This window comes from Chelonoidis abingdonii, chromosome 1 (genome assembly GCF_003597395.2).
Source record: "Chelonoidis abingdonii isolate Lonesome George chromosome 1, CheloAbing_2.0, whole genome shotgun sequence".
Lineage (NCBI taxonomy): Eukaryota > Metazoa > Chordata > Testudines > Testudinidae > Chelonoidis > Chelonoidis abingdonii.
The window spans coordinates 270,745,694-270,767,170 of record NC_133769.1 but is presented as its reverse complement, the minus strand read 5'-3'; the positions used below and the strand labels follow the sequence as shown (position 1 = coordinate 270,767,170).

At 37.4% G+C, this 21,477-nt stretch overlaps 1 protein-coding gene across 4 annotated transcripts in view; it reads left to right on the top strand.

The window, feature by feature from the left end:
* The window catches only part of PCCA (propionyl-CoA carboxylase subunit alpha), a 477,837-nt gene that overhangs the window by 423,264 nt on the left and 33,096 nt on the right, over positions 1-21,477 (top strand). For all 4 annotated transcript variants that reach the window (XM_075061511.1, XM_075061508.1, XM_075061510.1 and 1 more), the window contains one exon: positions 10,225-10,365. In XM_075061511.1, coding sequence (XP_074917612.1) covers positions 10,225-10,365 — 141 coding nt within the window. The remainder of the gene's footprint in view (positions 1-10,224; positions 10,366-21,477) is intronic.

Genomic DNA, 21,477 nt, shown 5'->3' with positions numbered 1-21,477 from the left:
ACTATTTCTTTAACTTTTCTGTAAGCTGATATGACTTTAACTATAGATACTTTTTTTTAAGCGAGGGCTATATCCTCCCCCAAATTGTATAGTGCGTTTTAAAAAGGTACCTTGCTTAATGGCTTATAGACTTGTAATTAAATAAAACAATTCAAGCCAAAAAATAGGAAGCAGCCTGTTCCCTTAGCAGATGTTGGCATTGTTATGTCATTGAAAACAAGGCATTTGAAGATCTATATTATTTTTCCTTTTCTTTAAGTTATTCATCAGTTATAATGTATCACCCAGACCTCTGGTCAAACCAAAATGCACGTGTTCCCTTTGTGAGCATTGTACAGTTAATTCTTAATGGCCTTGTTTTTATGGCTATGGAAGTGCCACTTATTCCAGCAAATTACCTTTGCAATTTATGCACCTATTTGTTGGACAGCTTACAGTCACCTGTGGGCTGAGCGCTGTTCATCGCCACCTTTATTCTTTGTGCACCTGCACAAGTCTTCTCTGCCGATAGCAAGCTCCAAAGTAGTTACCACAATTAAGCCAAACTTTCTCCCTTTGAAAGATGTTAAAGACCTGCTCTTAATGGTATCATTACCATTAACTACAGCTACTTCCTAATTATAAGAGCAAGAGGAAGGAGTCTGGCTACCTCTGTGGTATTGTGCTTGTATTTTCAATACACTGGGCCTTTGTAGTCATTATATTTATGATATATTTCAGATCCGAGCAAACAGAAATGATGTTAAAATTAAACATGGTTAAGTACCAGGGCATTGTTTTGTTTTGCTTGCTATTGCTTGTTCTGTTTTGCATTGTACCTGCTTTGCCTTTAGCCTGTGTGCTCTTAGGACCAGGGATCTGTGATTTGCTTCAGCCCTGCCTGCAGTTACAGCCCCATATAACACTGTTAATGAGAGCTGGTTAAAAAACACTGACATTTTCTTATAAAAATCGGACACATTTTGCAAACATGTTCCCATTTTTCAACTAGCTGTGCTGCTAAACAGTCCTCTGCTTTGGGATGAGGAGAGCAGCCGAAGGACAAGGCGTTGTCGGTTCTTAAATTTCACTAATACAAAATAAGCAGGGCAAATGTTCGTACACATTAAAATACCTGTGCACATTAAATTAAACCTCTATTTAAAAGATTATCGCATGTGATGGGGTTAGTTAGGTTTAATTGCTCTCTCTGTTCACAGCAGTTCATACACGGTCTTTTTCCTCCTCTAGAGGAAACTCTGGCCTCGATCCTGTCTATGACTAATTGCATAATGTGAGTAGTTGCACAGGCCTCACTGGACTGTTCACATGTGTGAAGTTAAGCACATGTGTAAGTGGTAACAGGATCAGGGTCAGTCTGCAAATCTGAGTTATTGCTTTAAACCTTATTGGGTTTCCCCAATACTTTCTCAGACAGACCCTATCAAAGATATGTCCACTTTCCCGGAAGGAATTTCTAATGTGATGAGAGCAAGAAACAATCTGTTGATAACATAATTCATCTGCTCGTCCCCATTAGAAACTGGTGTGTCAGGAATCCAACTCTGGCCACACAACAGGCCACGTGGATCTGTTCCATTCCAAGGTAGCTCTCAATGGGCTTTTAGTTAAATGACAGATGTAAAAGTAAATGTTTTAAGTGTGGATTTGCCTATACATGTAAGCAAGAGTGATGAAAGTGATGCATTAGATCACCGTAACATATTGACATTATCAATTATATGTTATTAAACAGCTTAGCTAACTGAATGATTTACCTTGTGTTTAACTGCCTTTTTCAATTAAAGGTTGCAAATGCTTGGGAACTGGGGCACAACAGTAGAAACCATATATTTTCTCCTGTTAACACCAGCACTGCTGACATGCAAGTGATGGGAGTGTTGGCGTTTTGCTGCAGGCTGTAATGGGCTAGTTTAAATGGTCTAAAAAAAGTGATTAATGATTAGGAACAGGGCTGTTACACAGCTTCACAGTGCCTTTCCTCAATGCGTTTCCATTTATGTCAACTACCTGCACACTTGGGAGGTGTTATTTCAAAGTAGTCAACACACTTTTTTTTCTGCTGCCATTTGTTTCCATTTCATAGGTCCCTTTGGTTGTCTAGATATAGCTAATGTTTCTTTACAGTTGTAAGCTTCACTGATAAAAGAGGATTATCCACAGGCTTTATTAGTCTAGTAACCAAAAGCTAAACTGAGTGCCACTTTAGACATGGGGGAATTTCTTTCCTGATATCACACTATACTTGCTATTATTTGAGAGAGAGTTTAGCAGAAATTTTATAGGATATCCTGAAATTAACCAAACAACTCCTTTTTCAACCAATAGACAGTTTTCTTATAACCATGTTAACTTCTGTGTACTAGAATTTGCAGCAAACATTAATTTGCACATTAGTACTACTTTATTAGAAATAAGCCTGTAAAAACACTACCAATATTATACACACATATGTGTGTCTATTTGTGTGTGTGGCTTTGGGAAATGAGACTGCTTCAGAAAAATTGTATTGACTACTAGACATAACATGTTCCCTTTGCCTTATAATGCAAATCAGACACAGTAGTGGCGATTGAAATAGTTTCTCTCTGTATGCATGGCTTAGAACCTGATATTGGCTGTATATTGGGTTGCCATTGAAACTCAGCATTTGCCCACCATTTTCATGCTACATTCTCCAAGATACCAACTTAGTTCCTTACGCTTGCAGTGAGAGGAGTGTGGTAACTGTTGACAATGGTTATTTCATGAGTGACCACAATATGAAGCTAATAGTTTACCTCCACCCTTATATTGCTGTATAAAAACAGGATTTTGCCATAAGTTTCTTGTTTAAAAACTGAGTCCTGTTACTTCAGGATAGCTCATTGTGGGCTAGCAGTACACTCCTGCCAGGCAGATCTTAATATAGGTCTAAAACAGTGGTGGGCAACCTGCGGCCCATCAGGGTAATCTACTGGCGGGGCCATGAGACATTTTGTTTACACCGATCATCTGCACGCATGGCCACTCACAGCTCTCAGTGGCCGCGGTTTGCTGTTCCTGGTCAATGGGAGCTGCGGGAAGCAGCGGCCAGTATGTCCCTGCAGCCTGCGCCACTTCCACAGCTCCCATTGGCTGGGAATGGTGAACCGCGGCCACTGGGAGCTGCGAGTGGCCGTGCCTGCGGATGGTCAATATAAACAAACTATCTCGTGGCCCACCAGTGGATTACCCTGCTGGGCCACCTGCGGGCAGCAGGTTGCCCACCACTGCTCTAAAAGAAACATCAAACACCATTGGATAGGGCAGGTTGCTGACTAGAAGCCTGAATATGCTGCTTATCTGCAGAGCTTTCTGGGACATAAAGTGTTGGAAGACTCAGTAGCCAGCTTCCCTTTTGTAGTGGTCTTGATTCCTTTGAGAGATGCTGCTCATCCATTTCCTCCTGATTTGTTTTCTATTAAGGTGCTTGGCCAGAATGCCAACAAGTCATAGAGAAAGAACATCAGAGTAGGGCAATGAGACCAAAGTGGACTAAGTTTAAAAAAAAAATTAAGAAAAGTTAACACTGAGTGTTATTTTCAAGCACTTTCAGCATACCTCAATGCACAAAAGGAACACCGCTTTAATGCACCGTATAATGTTCTTGCAGTCGTAATGATTACAAGTTGTTTGTGTTTGTAATAATTTTGCAAGAGAATATACAAACTTCAAGGTGGCTTGCACAGCACATGGGGAGGGACTCCTCTGGATTTTGTCCTTTACATAGACATACATTAACTGGACTGAATAATATAATATATAATGTAGTATTTGTGAGTCTGGGATCCCAAGCTTCCATCTTCTCTCTACCTAATCAGGTCTCTAACTAATCAGCAACAACTTGGATTTTATTTTTTTAAAATGGAAACTTTTGTGTGTTGGAACAATTTGTATTTCTGTTCTATGGGAGGGTCAGCAGAACACCTGCTAAGGGTAGTTTGCAAGTGTTATTTATTAATTCAGGCTCCCAAACCCCAAGCAGAATGTTGTGGCCATTCACAAGTCATGCTCTCCCAATTAGTTTCCTTTTAGAAGCGTGTGTCCAGATTCGTTACACGTATTTTTTAGTTTTCAGTTGAGCTCAAACATTTTATTATAGAGTCTGTTCCTAAATCGTGATGTAAAAAATATTTTTTTCTGCACATCAGTACAGCACTTTTTCCCCCTGTAGTTTAAGAAGCACTGCTCATGGGCAGGTTTCAAAGGAACCTCATCTCCATATGGTTTTACTCGATAATCCTTTATCCACCATCTTCAGCTCTCATTCCGTTGCTTTCTTGCCTGTGGCTACGTTTCTATCTCTGCATCAATTAGCACAGTGATTTATACAACAAGCAAGCAGTTTAGAGGTAATGGTACACAATTAACATCTCATTCCACCATAAAGGGTATGCTAAATACCCCAGTCACTGCTTTCTCTGCCTTGAATTGAAATAAGTGTTTGTCCTAATTCATATGCTATCTGATGTGAAGTGGGCCTGCTTTGTAATGCACTACACCATTAATCTAATTATAGATAGCTGCAAATGAAGTGCTATCTGAGCACAGAGACTAAAGAAAATAGCGCTTTTGTCATTTAGCATGACTCTGTAAAGCAAGATCGCACTTTACATGGCACTATGGCAAAATGGAAATCTGAATAATATTGCTGCCTGTTGCATCTTTTCTAATTACAACGGCACTGTAAACACAACTGGGCGCTGATATAAATAGAGCTGTAGATATGCTGTCATGTGGGTTGTAGGAAAAAATCCTCAGAGTGCTGTTGTATTAAATGATGCATCCTGATTGACAGCTACCTTGAGACTGCGCTGATGGAGTTGTCAAAGCATTATGCTAACAGGCTGCTCCAGTGACTGCAGATGTACAAAGCTCTGAGGCTCACAGAGCTTTCTAACGTCTCTCTGTTCATTTCACCTTCTTCCTCTGGGTTATAACTCCAAGAGAAGGACATCTACAAGCTTTAATTCTGTATGTTTTTGATGCTGACTGTTTAGCCTTAGCCTAAAGTGAAGGGGATGTATTTTGCATGGCTTTAACCCTTGTTAAGTTTTTCTAGAGTGTTAATTATGTATCACACAATGAACTGAAAGTGGGAACCATGACTGGATTGCAATTCTAATTAAGTTTTTCTGCTGGACTGTGTTCTGCATGATGGTGATTTTCTCCTTCTTCCCCCTCCTCCCTTTTGCTGCTGTTAAAGGCTCATGATTTTTGTAGGTATTCATTTTTGACTGTCGTTTTCCAGCACGTGCAGTGTTTGCTCCTGCACTATATTAGGGATGTAGTTGCTTGTGTGGAGATCTTAATATTAGTTCTTACTACCACACTGTGGAAGTAAATTGGCTCCAGAACCCAGAGCTCAAGATCTCTGTAATTTGAGACTTACTTTAAATCTCCTTGTTGAGTACGAAGTCCTTGTCTGTGAAAGAAGATGACTCCCATCTTCAAGTAATATGGAATAAATACACAAGCTTTCCTATTTGTCATGGTGAAAGTATAAACAATGATATGGTCACTGCTTTGAAATGTAAAGAGGAATTAACGAAAAAGACAATGTGCTGATAGCAGTTCAGCATTGAACATTGCTTATTTTTGACTTGAATGATTACTGGAAAACTTACTCATGAGCTCCTGATGGCCAATTGACACCTGTTAAATGTCTTGAGACAGAAAAGGAAGCTTACTAAGAGCGTTCAAGGGAAATTACCTAGCTAATAAAGTTTATTAATTCAGAAATGGCCATTATTCTACTGTATGCAGTGTAGTTGTTTTACTGAAAATAATCAAGATGCACAGTGGGCGACTTATTTTCTAGAAGCTGAGCAATTTACAATTTTTAACCTTCCTACGAGAAAAATGACAGGTTTTAAAAACATGGCTGAATATAATGTAAAGCATACTGTAAATCTGCTTCTGGTCAGCAATCCAAACAGGTACTTAAGTTACAGATATACATACGTATATTGCTATGTTAGATTGCTCTATAAAATATCCAGTAGAGTTTGAGTATTTACAATTCAAGAGAACGTGAGATTAAGGTATGTAGGGAAGATCATATTTAATGAACTAATGCAAGATGTAACAGGATGCAGTTTGAGCATTATACTTGCAGCATATTATATTCTGTTATAGTTGGTAGGATAACCTGTGTAGTTTACTGAGCTTTTCTTTAGTGGAAATGTATTTTAAATATCTGCTTGTGACCTCCTTTAAACCACAATTGGTTGCCTACATTTTTTTCTTTTTATCTTTTTACCACTTATTCTACTTAAGAGATTTATACAGTAGGTTTAAAATAAATATATTTAGTTTTCAGTTTATTGCCTTCTCTTTGTACCTTTATCCCTGCACATCTGTTATTATTAGGCCCTTTTCTCTGGTCAGAGAGATTGAGTTGTAAGAGGTGGTTTTGCATTACATACACCATAACGTTAATTTACCAAGAGACCTTGCGCAGCATTCTGTTACCCTAAGCAGACTGTTAGCTAACATCACCCTTCCCTACCATCCTTTTTTGGTTACTCATAGTGGACTTCAATAATCCTGTGAAAAAGAAATACCTGTTTTCTACCCAATCGGCCATGCCTGACTCCACTCAGGTACTTTTTTATTAACTTTACTTTGGCTGGCAGAATTACCCTCTGAAACCCGCAGAGTGGAGCAGTAACCAGAGACAACTGCTGATGAGTTCAGGTCTGGTCAATGGCAGATTTCACTGCTGCTAAAGTCCGCCGACAGACGACTCCAGCAGATGTTCCTTCTGTTTTAGACCAATGGAAACCTTATGGTCTCCACTTGTAATCCAACCTCTGCAACGTTCCCCATTCTCCCTCTCACCACTCAACCAAAAAAACACCTTAAAAACAAACAAACGGAAACTTCCACTTCAGATTTTAGGTTTAATTCAGTAAAGCAAAGGTGCAACAGTATTAACCGTGTGATATAGACATTTTTGATATGTCCTTAGTTGTCTTTGTTTTAGAGATCTCTGTAGGCATTGCATGATTAGTTTGGTCTTCCTAAGGCCTTTGCAGTTCTCATCAAGCCACGTGTCTATGTCTCAGGTTAGGATCAAGAGCTCACTGACCTCCTCTCTGTAATATGGTTTCTGAGAGCTAAGAGATAGTTTTAGAAAGGAATGCTTATGTGGGGATTTAGTGGGGTCCAGCAGAAAGTAGAAATACATCAAAGGTAACCTTAAAGAAGGAACCTTCTCTCTGGTGCTTTGTCTTCTTTTTTTATGTTCCGAAAGGTCATTTGTTAGCCAACTGCACCAAAAAAGGCCTTTCCTGAGAAGTTTACTGTTGTTATTTTGTACTTTTAGATTACAATAACTCTCTTATCCCCAAAACAGACTAAAGAACAATAAACAAATACAAAAGGAAAAGGAACAGCGCATCAATAACAAAGACCTGCATTTGAAAGCTGTTAGTTTACTGACTCTCACATCTCATTCCAAGCAAAGCAGGAGTCCTGCAGAGAAAGGAATGTAAAAGATATGAAAATTATAAAGATGGTAAAAACTGAGTATTTGGTTGGTAGGGATACTATAACTTGGTAAGGAAAATTGAGCTTTAATGTGCAACATACAGCAGGACACTCTCCCTGTCGCCCATCCCCCTGCATTGCTGCAGGTTTTGATGTGAGTAGGGAATTACTTTAAGTATTTCAACCTAGTGAAATGTTGTAAGACGGCTTGTTCCTTGGAATTAAAGCAGATTTTCCCCCCTGCATTTAAAGTTTAAATTTTGAGGTTGGGCAGTGTATATAGAAGAATTAATCTATATAATACCTAGAAAACCAAATGGAGGGTAGGCATAACTTTTGAAAACTACATCAAAGTAATCTCTAACACCATACTGTCGTGCCAGTCCAGAAAGCTAACTTATTTTTGTTTTCTTCCAAGACCTAGCTTTTTATTATTATTATTTTCAAACTATGAGTACAAAGCAGACACTAACCATGGATACTGAAACTGTGCAATTTGGTGTAATTATATTCCCCCCTATAGATTTAATGAAGGACTTTTAAGTACAATTTATCTTTGATAAATAGTCCCTTTGCACAGAATGTTTATTAGATTGACAGCAGAATGCACTCTGCCAGCTTTTTTCCCCTGCCACTTATGACTCAGATGAATTTAAATAGGAGCAAAAAGCTTTTATTTGCACTGTAATTTCACTTAAGGATCATATCCTTCAGAAACTGGCAGACACTTGTATGTCTTGATTGCAACACACACACTCAAGAGTAAAGAAACATGCATAAGATGTTATTATTTGACCTGTCACATTGTCGCAATTCTGCTTGCAACTTATGTTATCAAATCTCCTTTAGGTATCTTCTCCCACCCTCCACAAGTGCACATACACGTACGTGCACAGTTTTATTTTTTTTAAAGGGACGTGGCAAGCAGCTCACTGCATTCAATTTAGTCATTTATGCAGAAAGGTAAATAACTTACCTTATTTTGTTTTTGAAAATGTACACTCCACACTCTAATTGACAGCATAATGCCAGCAGGATGTTTTCGGTTAAAGCAGCTTTGTATATACAAAGTGGTGCAGGCTCATATGTGCCGCATCAGACTTACTCAAGGCATACGTATTTTGGTGAGAGTCCGAAAATCTCCAGGTGGTGGATATAGCTTTGTTTATTACTGTGGCACATGACTAAATTCAGAGGTTTTATTTGTTTCATATAAATTGTGTTTCATATTTCTGAGTTCCAAATATTTTCCAACCAAATGGTTACATTGTTCACTACACATGTTCCATCTATCCAGACAGCATTTATGTAGGATGATAACCCTCTGTTAAAACCAAACAATGTGTATCTTCAGAAAGCTGTTTTTTAAAGATTTCCACTGCAGTTAATTAGCTTACCATAGTCTTTTCCAAGTATCCCATTTTGGTCCCTGTGGAAGCAGAAGTTAGACTCCCTTTTGCGTTCATCTGTGTCTCCATTTAACAAAACAACTATTTCAGTAGACAATATATGTTTTAAAAGGTGTTAAACTTTACCTCATCAAAATACACATTTGAATTTCAAATGAACTTCAGCCGACAACACTTATTACTGAAACCTTTGTTTAAATGACTGATGTAGTGCAATACTGTTCTTTGCTCTCAGTTGATGTTGGGAGATCAAGGAGTTTCTCACAGAGACCTGCCGCCATCTACTGGATTTCTACATTCAGTTGCACATGCGCTGCAGCAGAGTTGAAGAAAAATTCTCACAAACTCAATGAAATGTCCATGAAAGTGTACACACGTTTTTTAAGAACTAAAGTAAAAAGGGATATTGACATACAAATGTACATAGTTTCAGAAAGGTTTAGTTTAAAGGGATGCTGTTAGATAGTTCAGGCCTTGGAGTTTTGTTTTGTTAATTTATAAAACACCATAGAAATATTTTTTCTTTTTAAATTTAGACAAAACCAGCTAAATAGTTTAGGCTGAACAGGACTCATCACCCTTATCCTGGAAGGGTTCCATTCTTTCTTACCTCACATAGAACTACCAATAGGACATTTCCATGCCTCGTTTGCAGCACTATGCATATGCACGATATTATGGAAGTGAAATTGTCTGATCTGTTTTGATTGTAAAAGCTGAATGACATGTAAGATGCAAACACTGAATAGTACAAAGTAAAGTAATGTTTTAAAATTCATTCATTGTTAACAGTCTAGGGAGGCGTTAGTAATTCAGAGCTAAATTCTAGTTCTGCTCAGTTACACTCAGGTGTGTATCTGAAATTATTCCATTTAATTACTCCAGACCTAAACCAGGGTAACTCAGAGTAGGATTTGGTGAGAAAAAGGATATTTTTCTCTTTTTAAAATTATTTTTAAATTTTAATCTTTTTTCCCTGTGGGGGAAACCCCCCCTGAAATGTGTTAACCAGATTATTAATCCAATATTGCCCTTTTAGTTACTCAGTGCCGCTGTCTTGGGTTGTCCTGTATTTTTACCTTTGTCCGTATATTCAGATAGTGAAAATTGTGACATGGATTTGAAACTTTAGACAGTTCCATACAGTATAGATAATGCGTGTATAGTATTAAAACACCAACTCTTAAGTCGTCATACAAATAGTATATCAATGCGAGACTTTTAGATCATTACAAAGAAATTCACAAGAGACACAAGATTAAATATTTTAAAATATTTTTCTTTTTGTCTTTTCCTTAAGTACAAGTTACGCATACTGACCAAGCTTGCTGCAGAGTTGAGTAAATACATGCCAGAGAAAGCAGTGGAGGATACAACCAGTATTTTGAGATCACCGATGCCTGGAGTAGTGGTGGCAGTTTCTGTAAAGCCTGCGGACTTGGTAAGAGAGGCTCTTTTGCTATATATAATTTTATACTATATTCCACACAGTTTCCTCCACAGTATAACGGAAAGCCTGAGCTGCTCTCCTTTACAGAACTTTCTTTTGTAACATTGTCTGGAGAGTATGATTGTGTGTGTGTATTGCTTGCTTCTTTTCCATTATCCGTTGTTTATTCCTCTGTTTAAGCTGTACTCTTAAAAAGCACATTTCAAATTACATTGAGGTGGAGGGAACTTTCATAGCTGAATAAGAGCAAACACTCATCTGGATAGCGTGCTATCCTGTTGATTGTGGTGGGGGAGGTTGCTTGATTTTCTGCCATGGACCAGTTAAGTACTGTAGTTGTCAAATACAATCTTCATGTTTAGGTGAAACAGGATAGGTGTTAATCTGTCCTCCTGGGGAAGAGTTACTTGATTTAGGGGAAGAAAAAAAAAAAGGTTGTCATTTAGTGTCATGACAGGAGTACTGTGATTCACACATTCCTGAAGGGAGCATTCCATGCTAAGTAAGAAATCTCTGTAGGCGATTCCCTCACCCTGTCTAAGGAGCAAAATCTAGGGAGAGAAGGGTAATAGGACACATCACCACTATCCTGGGGGTTTCCATTCTTTTCCATCACACAGAACTAGAAAAAAACATGATGTTTGAGAGTTACATGTAGGTGCTTTACATTACTGTTTTGTGTGACATCCGAGCACAACCACGTTACATAAAATTATAGTTAGGGGTTAAGAGCCTTGAATCTGAGCCAATTTACAGCATTGAAGGGGGTGATGTTATACTGGGATAGGGGACATAAGAATGAAGCAACACAGGCCTGAGTCTAAAGTGCTTAGTATTGTTGTTGTTTAGACAGTACCATAAATAGACATGTCGCACTTTACAGGCAAAAGAAAATCCTGATCCCTAAATTTATAATTCAAGGGTACATCTATGAAGCAAAAAAAGACCAGCAGCGGCAAGTCTTCAGAGTCCGGGTCTAGAGACCTGGGGCTTGTCCTGCAGAGCCTAGAACAGCAGTATTGGGGCCAGGTTGGGGCCAGGTTCTGGAGTCTGGGCTCTAAAACACAGTGAGGGGGGCAGGTCTCGGAAACCAGGCTCCAGCCTGAGCCCAAAGTCTACATTGCTCTTTTTAGCCCCACAACATGAGCCCCATGACCCGGCTTTGAGACATCTGCCCTATTTTGTTTGTTTGTTTTGATGTGCAGCCATACCCCCAGGATACAATCCTGACTTCAGTGAGAGGTTGAGTACAAGCTGGATAAGGACCCCAAATTACTACCTGTTTAATCTCAGAAGGTGTTGCCTTACACATTTCCATGCAGCTTTCCCTGCTTTTACGCAGCATATGTATGGACATTTCTCTGTTGATAGGAAAAAGAGATGGGAAATAAAAGCTCCAGGTGCAGAGATCCAGAAAAGTGGGTCTTTGCCTCCATACATTTATATTAAATATGTTCCTATCTATATGTTTGTACGTACACACACACACACACACACACACACACACAAAATTCCAGTTTGGTAAAAATGCAACTGAAAGGAAAACTCCACTCTGTCACGTGGCAGAGGTATGAATATTTCTTGACTGTTGTAATTGCTGCATGTGGCAAAAGTTGTTAAATGTGCACTTTTAAAAACTGTTGAATTCACTTAAAATTAACCTGTTTCACCACTGAATGTTAACAAACTCTTATGCCTGGGAAGTGACTTTATGCACAGGAATAGCTCCATGGAAGTGAGCTGGATTACTCACTGGTGTAAAGTGAATCGTGTGGGAGTGTCTGCAGGATCAGGGCCTGAAACACTCAGATGCCTCTGTCACAAGCGATCAGAAAAGCTTATTAGTAAATCATGCAAAGTATTAGCAGTCTGTCAAGAATAAAAATGAATGGTCAGTTGTTAAGAGTTAACGAAACAGCTAGTCTTGAGATTTGCCTAAAAGCTGGTTGGAATACTGACTGCTTACAACCGATTCATCTCATTGTGTGGAGAGTGAAACCCACTGCTTCTATATAGAGGCAGCCTAAGAGTTGCCTAGTGAGTAAGGTACTAAGCAAATATTTGTTTTTGTGGGAGGAAAGATCATGTTTTCAAGGTATTTCAATATTGCAAGACTGAACCATTTTTATGTAACATTTTTCACACTATAAATGGATTGGGTTTAAAAAAAATTAATTCTGCTGGATGTTATAAAATGTTTTCCTTGTGCCTGACAAATATTTTGTGGTCTTGAAGGAATAGAACCATGGGGGGATGGGGCCATGGCCAAGGAATTAAAAACCTCCCTGTACAAATCCACAAGTGGTGCAGTGCAAGAGTACAAGTTAAATAATGTGTGAGGATTTTTTTTCTCTCCTCCTTTCCTGCAGCTTTTTGCTGGAGGCACTGAGTGGCAGAGCCCTTGAACAGCATAATCTCTGTTCTGCCGACCTGAGCTTGTCAACGCTAATTGTGTGGCTTTAATTACAAAAACACATTTGCGTTATTGGAAGGGGTTTAACTTAAATCCTTCCTTTCCAAGACTAGTGTCAAAACTTTAAAAAGGAGCTGAGGTAGTATCAGCTATCTGCACTGAATAAGCAGTGGGATGGTGTGATTCAGATTACATGTCTTGGCTGTCCATCAGAACGAGGTTTACTCACTACAGCTGTTGAAGGCATGATGAACAGGGAACTGTAGCTCTCTGATAAATACAAATCTTTTTGTCCCACTGCTTGAATGTGTTCTGATCTTCCTTGTTTTTCAGGCTAACTAAAGAATTTAAGTCATCTTTGTATTTCCAGCTGTATTTATCAGTTACAATGGTAATGGTGTCTGAAAACAATGCAGCTGAAAAGCAGGGAAAACTCAGATGCTGTTCCTAGTTTTCATTCAGGTTATAGCTATTATTAATAAAACGGCATTGTTATTAGTTGTTCCAAGGTTATTTTTTTTAACTTGTGACCTATGCTAAATATTATTGGAAGATCATATAACAGTCTCTGCACCAGGGCTGGGCTGTCCAAGAGATTATTTCAGAGACTTCAATAGCATCGAGAGGTAGACTACATTAGCCATACTTCAGAGATAACATTACAATAGAAAAGAAACTCCTAGTGAGGGGGCACATCATCTTTGTTTGAATGGCTGCATTTACAACTGTCTTTATTATCAGCCATTTAGTTATGGGCATTTTGCTTGGCCAGATAAAACACATAGTGTTGGTTAGCTTCTCTGTGTCCTTAGCCAAATGAGAAGCCAGCGATGGTCTCTTCATTAGTTTTCCTCAGACTTTATATCATTGCCTTTCATAAAATAATGTTCTCTTTTGGCTGCTATTTATGAAAAACGTGTTGGGCTGCTGAAGCATGATAAAAAGGCTGTATGTGCGTGCCCCAGCAAATCTGAGAACCAGTTTGGAATTCACTTCTGCCAAAGAAGTAGTGCACAAGCAAGAAATTCATTTTCTGTTGGCCACAAGTCAGCCTTCTGCTCTGCTCGATTCCCACTAGGGGAAAGCGCTACTTGTCATACGAGGAGGAGTAGGACTTGTGCTGATTTTTTTTTTTAGCTTTAACATTGCTTTCTTCTTTCCTTACCATTTTCCCCACGTTATCTGAGGGATGTAATTAAATGTCACTTGCTTGTCACTGGAAACAGTTAAAAACAAAGTAATGTGAACCACAAAAGCATTGTGAATTTGAAAACTCTCTGAATGAGAAAAAGATGATGATATTTAGCAGATGAGTCTTCAGTTTAGGCTAAACTTTTATATCTTATTTGTAATGATAGCACTGTCTGTCTAGTAAAGCACATCCATTTTAATTTTCTGTGAAGGGGGTTATTATGAAGAAGTACATATTAGAATGAAAGCCTGTTATTAAAGAGGCCATTTGGTATAGTCAAAATTCAGGACATTGGTAGTGTTAAATGAGACAGGAGAGGTTATACACATTCAAAATCATAGCCTAGGCATTGATCTTGCTCAAATTGACTTTAGCAGGAACACAGTTGGCCCTCAGGCATGGATTGTGTACATTGCCATCTTCATAAACCTCCAGTAAAATGCTACAGATACAATTTGATCGTGTAACAATTACAAAAAATACAACAAAATTTAAAAACTCATTCTGAGTTGCACAGACATTCTGTATTAAGCACTGAGGGCAGAATAAAACAGTGCCTATTAATCCTTTGTTTATTATTTTCCCTTCTGATATTCTGCTTTGAGCTCAGAGTGTAAAGAACGCTGTAGAGTGAATCAGTGGAATATCGGAAGCAAAAGATATTATGGTTCTGTGTGCATAGCTCAAATGTTGTATCATGGTTACAGAAAACCTGCCAGGGTGCTCCCAAAATGGATTCTCTTCATAACTCTTCTGAGTTTGCTAGTGATTGTATATGGCAACAATAATTGATCATAAAGGTCTCATTGGCCCTCTGAAAATATTATTTTTACTTTTTTCAATTTTGCATGTTTCTGAAATAAAAACGTTTTAAAAAACCCACAGTAACTTGAAATAGGTGGCATTAATAAGCCAGACACTATTTAGTAAGCTATAGCCTGCAGAGTTGGATAAATCAGTTTAATTATTTTCTTTGGGCATCTACAAATATATACAAAAGAACAGTGATTGTGGATAAAATGTCCAGTCACAACATGGATTTGTTTAATTTGTTTGTATATTATTACAGCCATAAGAACACTGCTGGAGGTTTCCCTGTAATTAAGGATTGTTGTCTCAATTTTCAAGTTTTTTTTTCCAATAAATGTAAGACTATCTTGATTTGGGAATATTATCATGTCAAATTACTTTTTTAAATGGACACTTCTCATTTAACAAAACTACCATGACTTTAAAGTGAAGCTGTAATTTGTAATTTAAAACTTTTGCTTGAATAGCAGATGTCTGTGTACTGAGAATGCACAAGACAGTTTCCCCCCAAAATATTAATATATTATGGAATTTAACTGATTTGAATACGTTCAGAAGTAAGATTAAAATCCTGAGGAATGTTTAAAACGGCTGAAGTGAGATGTGTTGGCTAAATTCATTTTGCAAAACTACTTAATGCTGCTAGGCTAGAAACAAATTGGGAGATTTTATTGAAAATTGAATTCAAATCCTCTGGCAGTAAAGTTTAGAAAAAGGCTTGCGTGGATTACAGACACGTCCAGTCAGAGTTTTTAACTTTAAAATATTTAGAGTGAAAAAGCAAAACGTCCACAGTTCTGCCACCCAAACACATGTACTCCTCATTACATTGTAAATTCTTGTAAAATAAGAAATTGGGATTTTATACGTTACCTGTTGCTTTTCACCACTTCACTTGTAGTTTCAAACCTTATTTGCAATGCAGTCCCAAAAATCTAAAGTAGATTTGTCTTTTTATTTTTTATTTTTTTTACTTTATGTCCATAATCATTCTTATTCCAGCTGGGGGTAATAACCAAAATGGAATATAGAAGGAATGGGGTTGGTAATTTAATTTATACCTTTTACATAGAAATCCATGATGTTATTTAATATTTCACAAACCATACACATTCTCCACGCCAGTTGTGAATAAACCAATAATTTGTGGGTATAATTATTCCTTTCTGTTCAGTTTTTTCCTTTTTTTGTGTGTGTCTTTAGTGTTTCCAGTTGTTAGCTGCATATTTCTATAAAATATAGGTTATGAACTTGATCAAACATGATCAGGAATCTCACTTGTCCTTTTATGTATTTCGTTATATGTTTGTACATTAATTAATGTACAACCATATACATTTCATTAGAGTTTTTGTGTCTTATTGTAAGGAAAATTATCAATAAACTGAAGCTGAAACTATTTTTACAATTTCAAAAAACTGTAACATTCCAGAATTCCCACCATGCTGATACCACAAGGGTTGAATGCAATAGTTAAATTAACTGATCTTTCTATTGTGATTTATGCTAATAAGCGTCCACTATTTTCAAAATGTATTACTTGTTAAAAGTGTGTGTTGTTTAATATAACATTTATATTGGTCAAAGATTGCATTCTTTTATATACAGTTTACTTTAATAATCTTACTTATTTCTTTATGTAAACACATTGAAGATTCTTTGGGAGTGGGGTTTTATTAAAGGTGAAATTCTATTGTAACAATAAGAAACAGTTCATAAATAATTAGAAGGCCCCCCTAAAAAAAATTGGTGGCTGTTTTACCAAATTCATAAGACCTTTTAAAAGATCACCAATAAATCAAAATATTTGTGTCCAAAACAGAAACTAGCCTTTGTCTTTGGCTGTCAAGACCATGTATATGTGTAGTATTTGGTGGTAACTGCTACCACCAAAATACGTATGTAGCATATCAGCTTCCCCAAAAAAGTTTTGGAAATTTCTGAAACCATTGGAAAAACTAGTGTTTTGGATAAGTGGGGTGCAATGACCAGTGCTCATTGCTGTCAGGAGGACGTCACTGACCTTTGGTTAATCAGAGGTCGGAAAATCTGGGATGTGCTATACCTACATTCATTCATTAAAGGAGTGTGGCATAAAAAGTTGAATAATCATCTGTCAAGCACTGTTAATTGCTGCTAATTATATTTTCAACTCTATAGCTTCAGTTTCCAAGTTAATTTGGAAGGAAGGGAAAACCTGCACTAATTATTTTACACAGATTTGGACAACATCAAGGAATTTCAATTGCTGCTCATCCGATTCCTCCTGATTTGTTTTCTACTTAGGTGCTTGCTGCCAGAATGCCAACAAGTCATAGAGAAAGAACGTCATGGGAGGGCAATGATACTAAAATGGACTAAGTTAACACTGAGCATTATTTTCAAGCACTTACTACATACCTCAGTGCACAAAAGGAACATGGCTTTAATGTACCATATAATATTCTTGCAACCATAACAATTACAAGTTGTACGTGTTTGTATAATTTTGAAAGAGCATATGCACTATTTTGTATGTTCAAGGTTGCTTGATTGTTGCTTTATTATCCCATAGTCTCCCATTGTCCATTCTCGGTATACATAAATATGTGGGGATGCGAGTGTGGAAATTATGGGAATATTGAGCGATATTTCCCAGCCCCTCTCGTTCTCCGCTTGATCCCCTCCCTCTCTTTGATCTCCGCTCAGAAAGGAAGTACAGGAATTAAATCGTGATCAATGGCGCTTTTAACACGGGTCAGCGATGCACTTTTTGCTTGTGGATGTTAGCTGACGGTTTCGTCAAAAAAGAGGCCGTAAAGACTGTGTTGGCAATTTCAAACACAAGCTGGTGTCTAGAATACAAGAAAATAAAATGAATTGAAGATTTTCTGACGTTTGGTAATGACAATCAGCAGGGTTGATATTGATCCACATTTGTTAGTGAGCGCATCTATGAGGCACCATATATGGTGATACTGTAAGAGGCCCTGTAGAGCCTCGGGGTAGCCTTCTGTGTAATTGGGCAGAAAAAACAACAGAAATCAGGACACAACAAAAAAAGAACTATCCGGTTCCATATAAAAGAAATTCTCTATCCCACCACGCTATCCTTCTCAAAAAAAAAAAATAAGAACTTAATTTTTTTTCAGCTGCACACCATGATTTGGGGCTCACTGTTGCATTGAACACAGTTGCTGTCAGAACAGGCAGGAAACAGTTTTCTTTTAATTGCTGAAATCATTGGGAAATGCTTCATGCACTGCTTCTATACAGCAGATGCTGTGTATTAATTGGCCTGTGTAGGACTGACCCAGGGTTCCTTGCAGCGGGCCCAATTTTAGGCAGAGGGTTTAAATAGCTTATTTATTATTTTGTATAACCTGGCGTACATTATGAGTGCTTGCACATGTTGTATTCATGGTCGGCAGTTTCTAATGTCATGTGGGTTTCAAAACCTGTGTTTCTCTGGTAATGTACTAGCAGCAGGTAAGCTCTAAATACCATCCATCAGAAGCTAATTTTTTATCCAGATATACCAATGACTGATGAACCTGTCTTTTGTCTGAGTGTTTAGCACAGTAGAAAGCCATATGCCACTGGCACTGGTTCCTATACATTCTTTACAGTTGCTAGAGAGTAGATTTAAAAAAAAAATTCTCCTGAATTTACATCCCTTTAGTCTTTTGTTTATTTAGCAGTTAGCACTTTCTAATATAATTCCATTTTTTTAACAGCAGAATGGGATTTGGGTCTTTTAAAAGCAATCTGACTATTCTCATTTTCTTTATCAGAGATATTACTGCACACCCTTAATAGGGAACCTTGTTTTGTTACTCCCCGTCTGTTCAAAACAGACCTTAGCCCATTAGAAGGTCCTCCCTTGTGTGGGAAGACCACAGCTGTTACTGTAAATCTCATCCAGTAACTGTATCACCCCCATTTTGTGGCTCTGAAGGATGAAATTGAGAAATGAAATACTGTGCAGTCATCCTTTACATCTCCAATTTTAGGCCTTTGCACATCATTGTCATGCTTTTATTCCAAATCAAACAACATTAGCAAGAAAAACCACCTTCTGCTAAATGCCTAGCATGAAAGCTAGTTTCTACAGTCTTAAGTTTTTTAAAATAGAGAAAACCAAAAAAGTCAACTCTAACCCCAAAATCTTTGCAGTCTCTTCAAGGCTATTCATGGTTTGAAATCCAAAAAGTAGGTAGATACCTAAGATGCAGCTCAGAGGAAACAAGAGCTGAGCTTATTTCACAAACGCAACTTAAAAAGGGTTCTGTTCCTTTAAATCTTTGTGAAAGAAATGGATCTAACTTCTTATGAAGGATATTGGGGGCTTTAATCAGAAATATGAAGTAGTTTAAATCATTAGCACAACAAAGCAAACTATAAGCTTGAAGATAAAAGTCTCTGGGGGAAAGAGTCCTCTGAAAATAAATGGGACTTGATAGATTTCCATATCATTTATAACTTCCCTTAATTACACTTGGAAGACTTGCCAGTAAAACTGGAAAATTGGCAGCCTATATCCATTATAGTAATTTTGCCGACCATGGCAAGCAGCTGGCTTTACTGGATTTTATTTCCCATCACTTACAATTAATCATCAGCTGGAGATGTCTGAAACTCTTCAAAATGTAGCAATACTGTGTGACATTCAGGCCTCCTTAAAACGCTAAAATCTGCTGAGTAAATGGGTTGAGTTTTCCTTCAAGCTAACTCATTTTGGTGCAAGGCAGGCTGCTGCTTAATGAGTGCCACTTTGATAATCGGATGCGAATGTGAACCTTGACCCTATGTCAAAGGAGAGGACGCAGTAAGCTGGATGAAAGATACAAGATTCAGATCTACAAACTTTACACCAATTAGACATAGAGTGGAGAAATACATCAGTGCTGATTGGGTTTATCAAAAAGACTTGTGGGACTTGTGACCATTTCATAAGCCTAACATTGAAGACATCCTGTCACAATCATTAAGTCTTTATCAAATGATTCACAAAAGTCTTAGAGACATGTACTATACTCACAAAGATCTCTCAGTAGTAATGCCCTCAGATGTCTTATTGTACTTCTGAATTTTAAGGAGCCATCTCTGGGAGTACAATTAATCCTTATGTTCCTCCTGTATGCATAATGAAAATAGCTCAAGGTTGCTACTTTTCAAGTTCTGCTTCCACTCCTCATCCTGAATTATTTGGTTAGAAAAACACTGAAGACAGTTCCACATATTGTCTATAATCTTTCTTTAAGATTGGATAAATAAGACCATGTAATCCCTAAATTAGACAGAGAAAGAGTTAAGAAATTTTGGAACAGCAAATCCCATTTTATCTGTATTGTTAGAAGCAGTTAGATATTAGGTTCCCTTCTCTTCCTTTCATTTTTGGATCTGCTTAAAAAATAAACATGGATTTAAAAAAATTAACCATTGAAATATTCGGAGTTACACTAAAAATGCATTCTAGAAACTAAATCTGACTTGTCCATTTTCATATTCACATTAATCCAAGCAATTTAAATGTAGATTTTGTACAGCATAAATCTGTTAAAACAAAACAAAAAAGTCTTTGTTTCTTTTTAACCAACAGAACAAATTGATCTGAGCCAGTGCAAACTAATCAGAATTTTGGGGTTATTTGTTTGTTTGTTTTGACAAATTTGGGTCATCAAGGACTTGTCCCTATAAATTTAAAACTTAAAGATGATCGTGAATCAAAATTGGATTTAATTGTTTAACGCACAAAGGGAAGAAATAGAACATGTGAAAAAAGGCATAATACTTTAACAAGCACGGATTAATCCTTAAATAAGTGAGGAAGGAAGAAGTTGTACACACCACTAAGATCTTCATTTACAGGCTAAATAATACGGACAGGCTAAAGGATACACACAATTATGTAATGAAAGAAATTGGACAAAGCCCAAAAGAAAATAGAGAGATACAAATGCCTAATTTTAGGATTGTACAAAGAAAGGATCATAAAGATTTAACGTAAGAACTGTGATTAAACTTCTGTGCTTAAGTGATGCTTTCACCAAGTAGTTTTAAACAAATTGCACATTATCAGAAGTATTGTCACAGCATTTTAACTTTGGGTACTTACAAAAAGCACGCTCTGTCTTCTAAATGAATAAGAATACTAGATGTTGACTAAATTACTTTTATGTGTTGGATTTTTTTTCTTTTCTTTATAAAGCCCAACTCTTTTATTATCCTCCTGTAAACACACATCTATATCAAACACAAAAATACTACATTGAATTTGAGGCACCAAACAGAAGCCAACGAATACAGAATACTGATTCTCACTCATTTTCATCCATTTACACTGCAGTACCTGACGTGCACAGAGACAACTCTACTTAGCATTTAGACAGTAAATACATTTTTAAGGCTCTGCATAAACATTAACTGATTAATGTGCCAACCATCTGACCAAATGATCCATTTTACAGACTGTGAAACTGAATCACACAGGGGCTTGGGACATCTTGTGTGCTTGACATTAAGCACCAAATCCATATTTAGGCCCCTAAATGCCCAGATGTTTTTCAGAGCTCTTAAGTAGTCACCACTCCCATTGACTTTGCTGCTTTAGATGTCTAACTTTGAGAACTCGGCTTTGAAAATTGTGGCCTAAGCGATTTGTCCATGGTCACATTGAGAATCAGTTGCAGAGCCGGGATGAGCATTT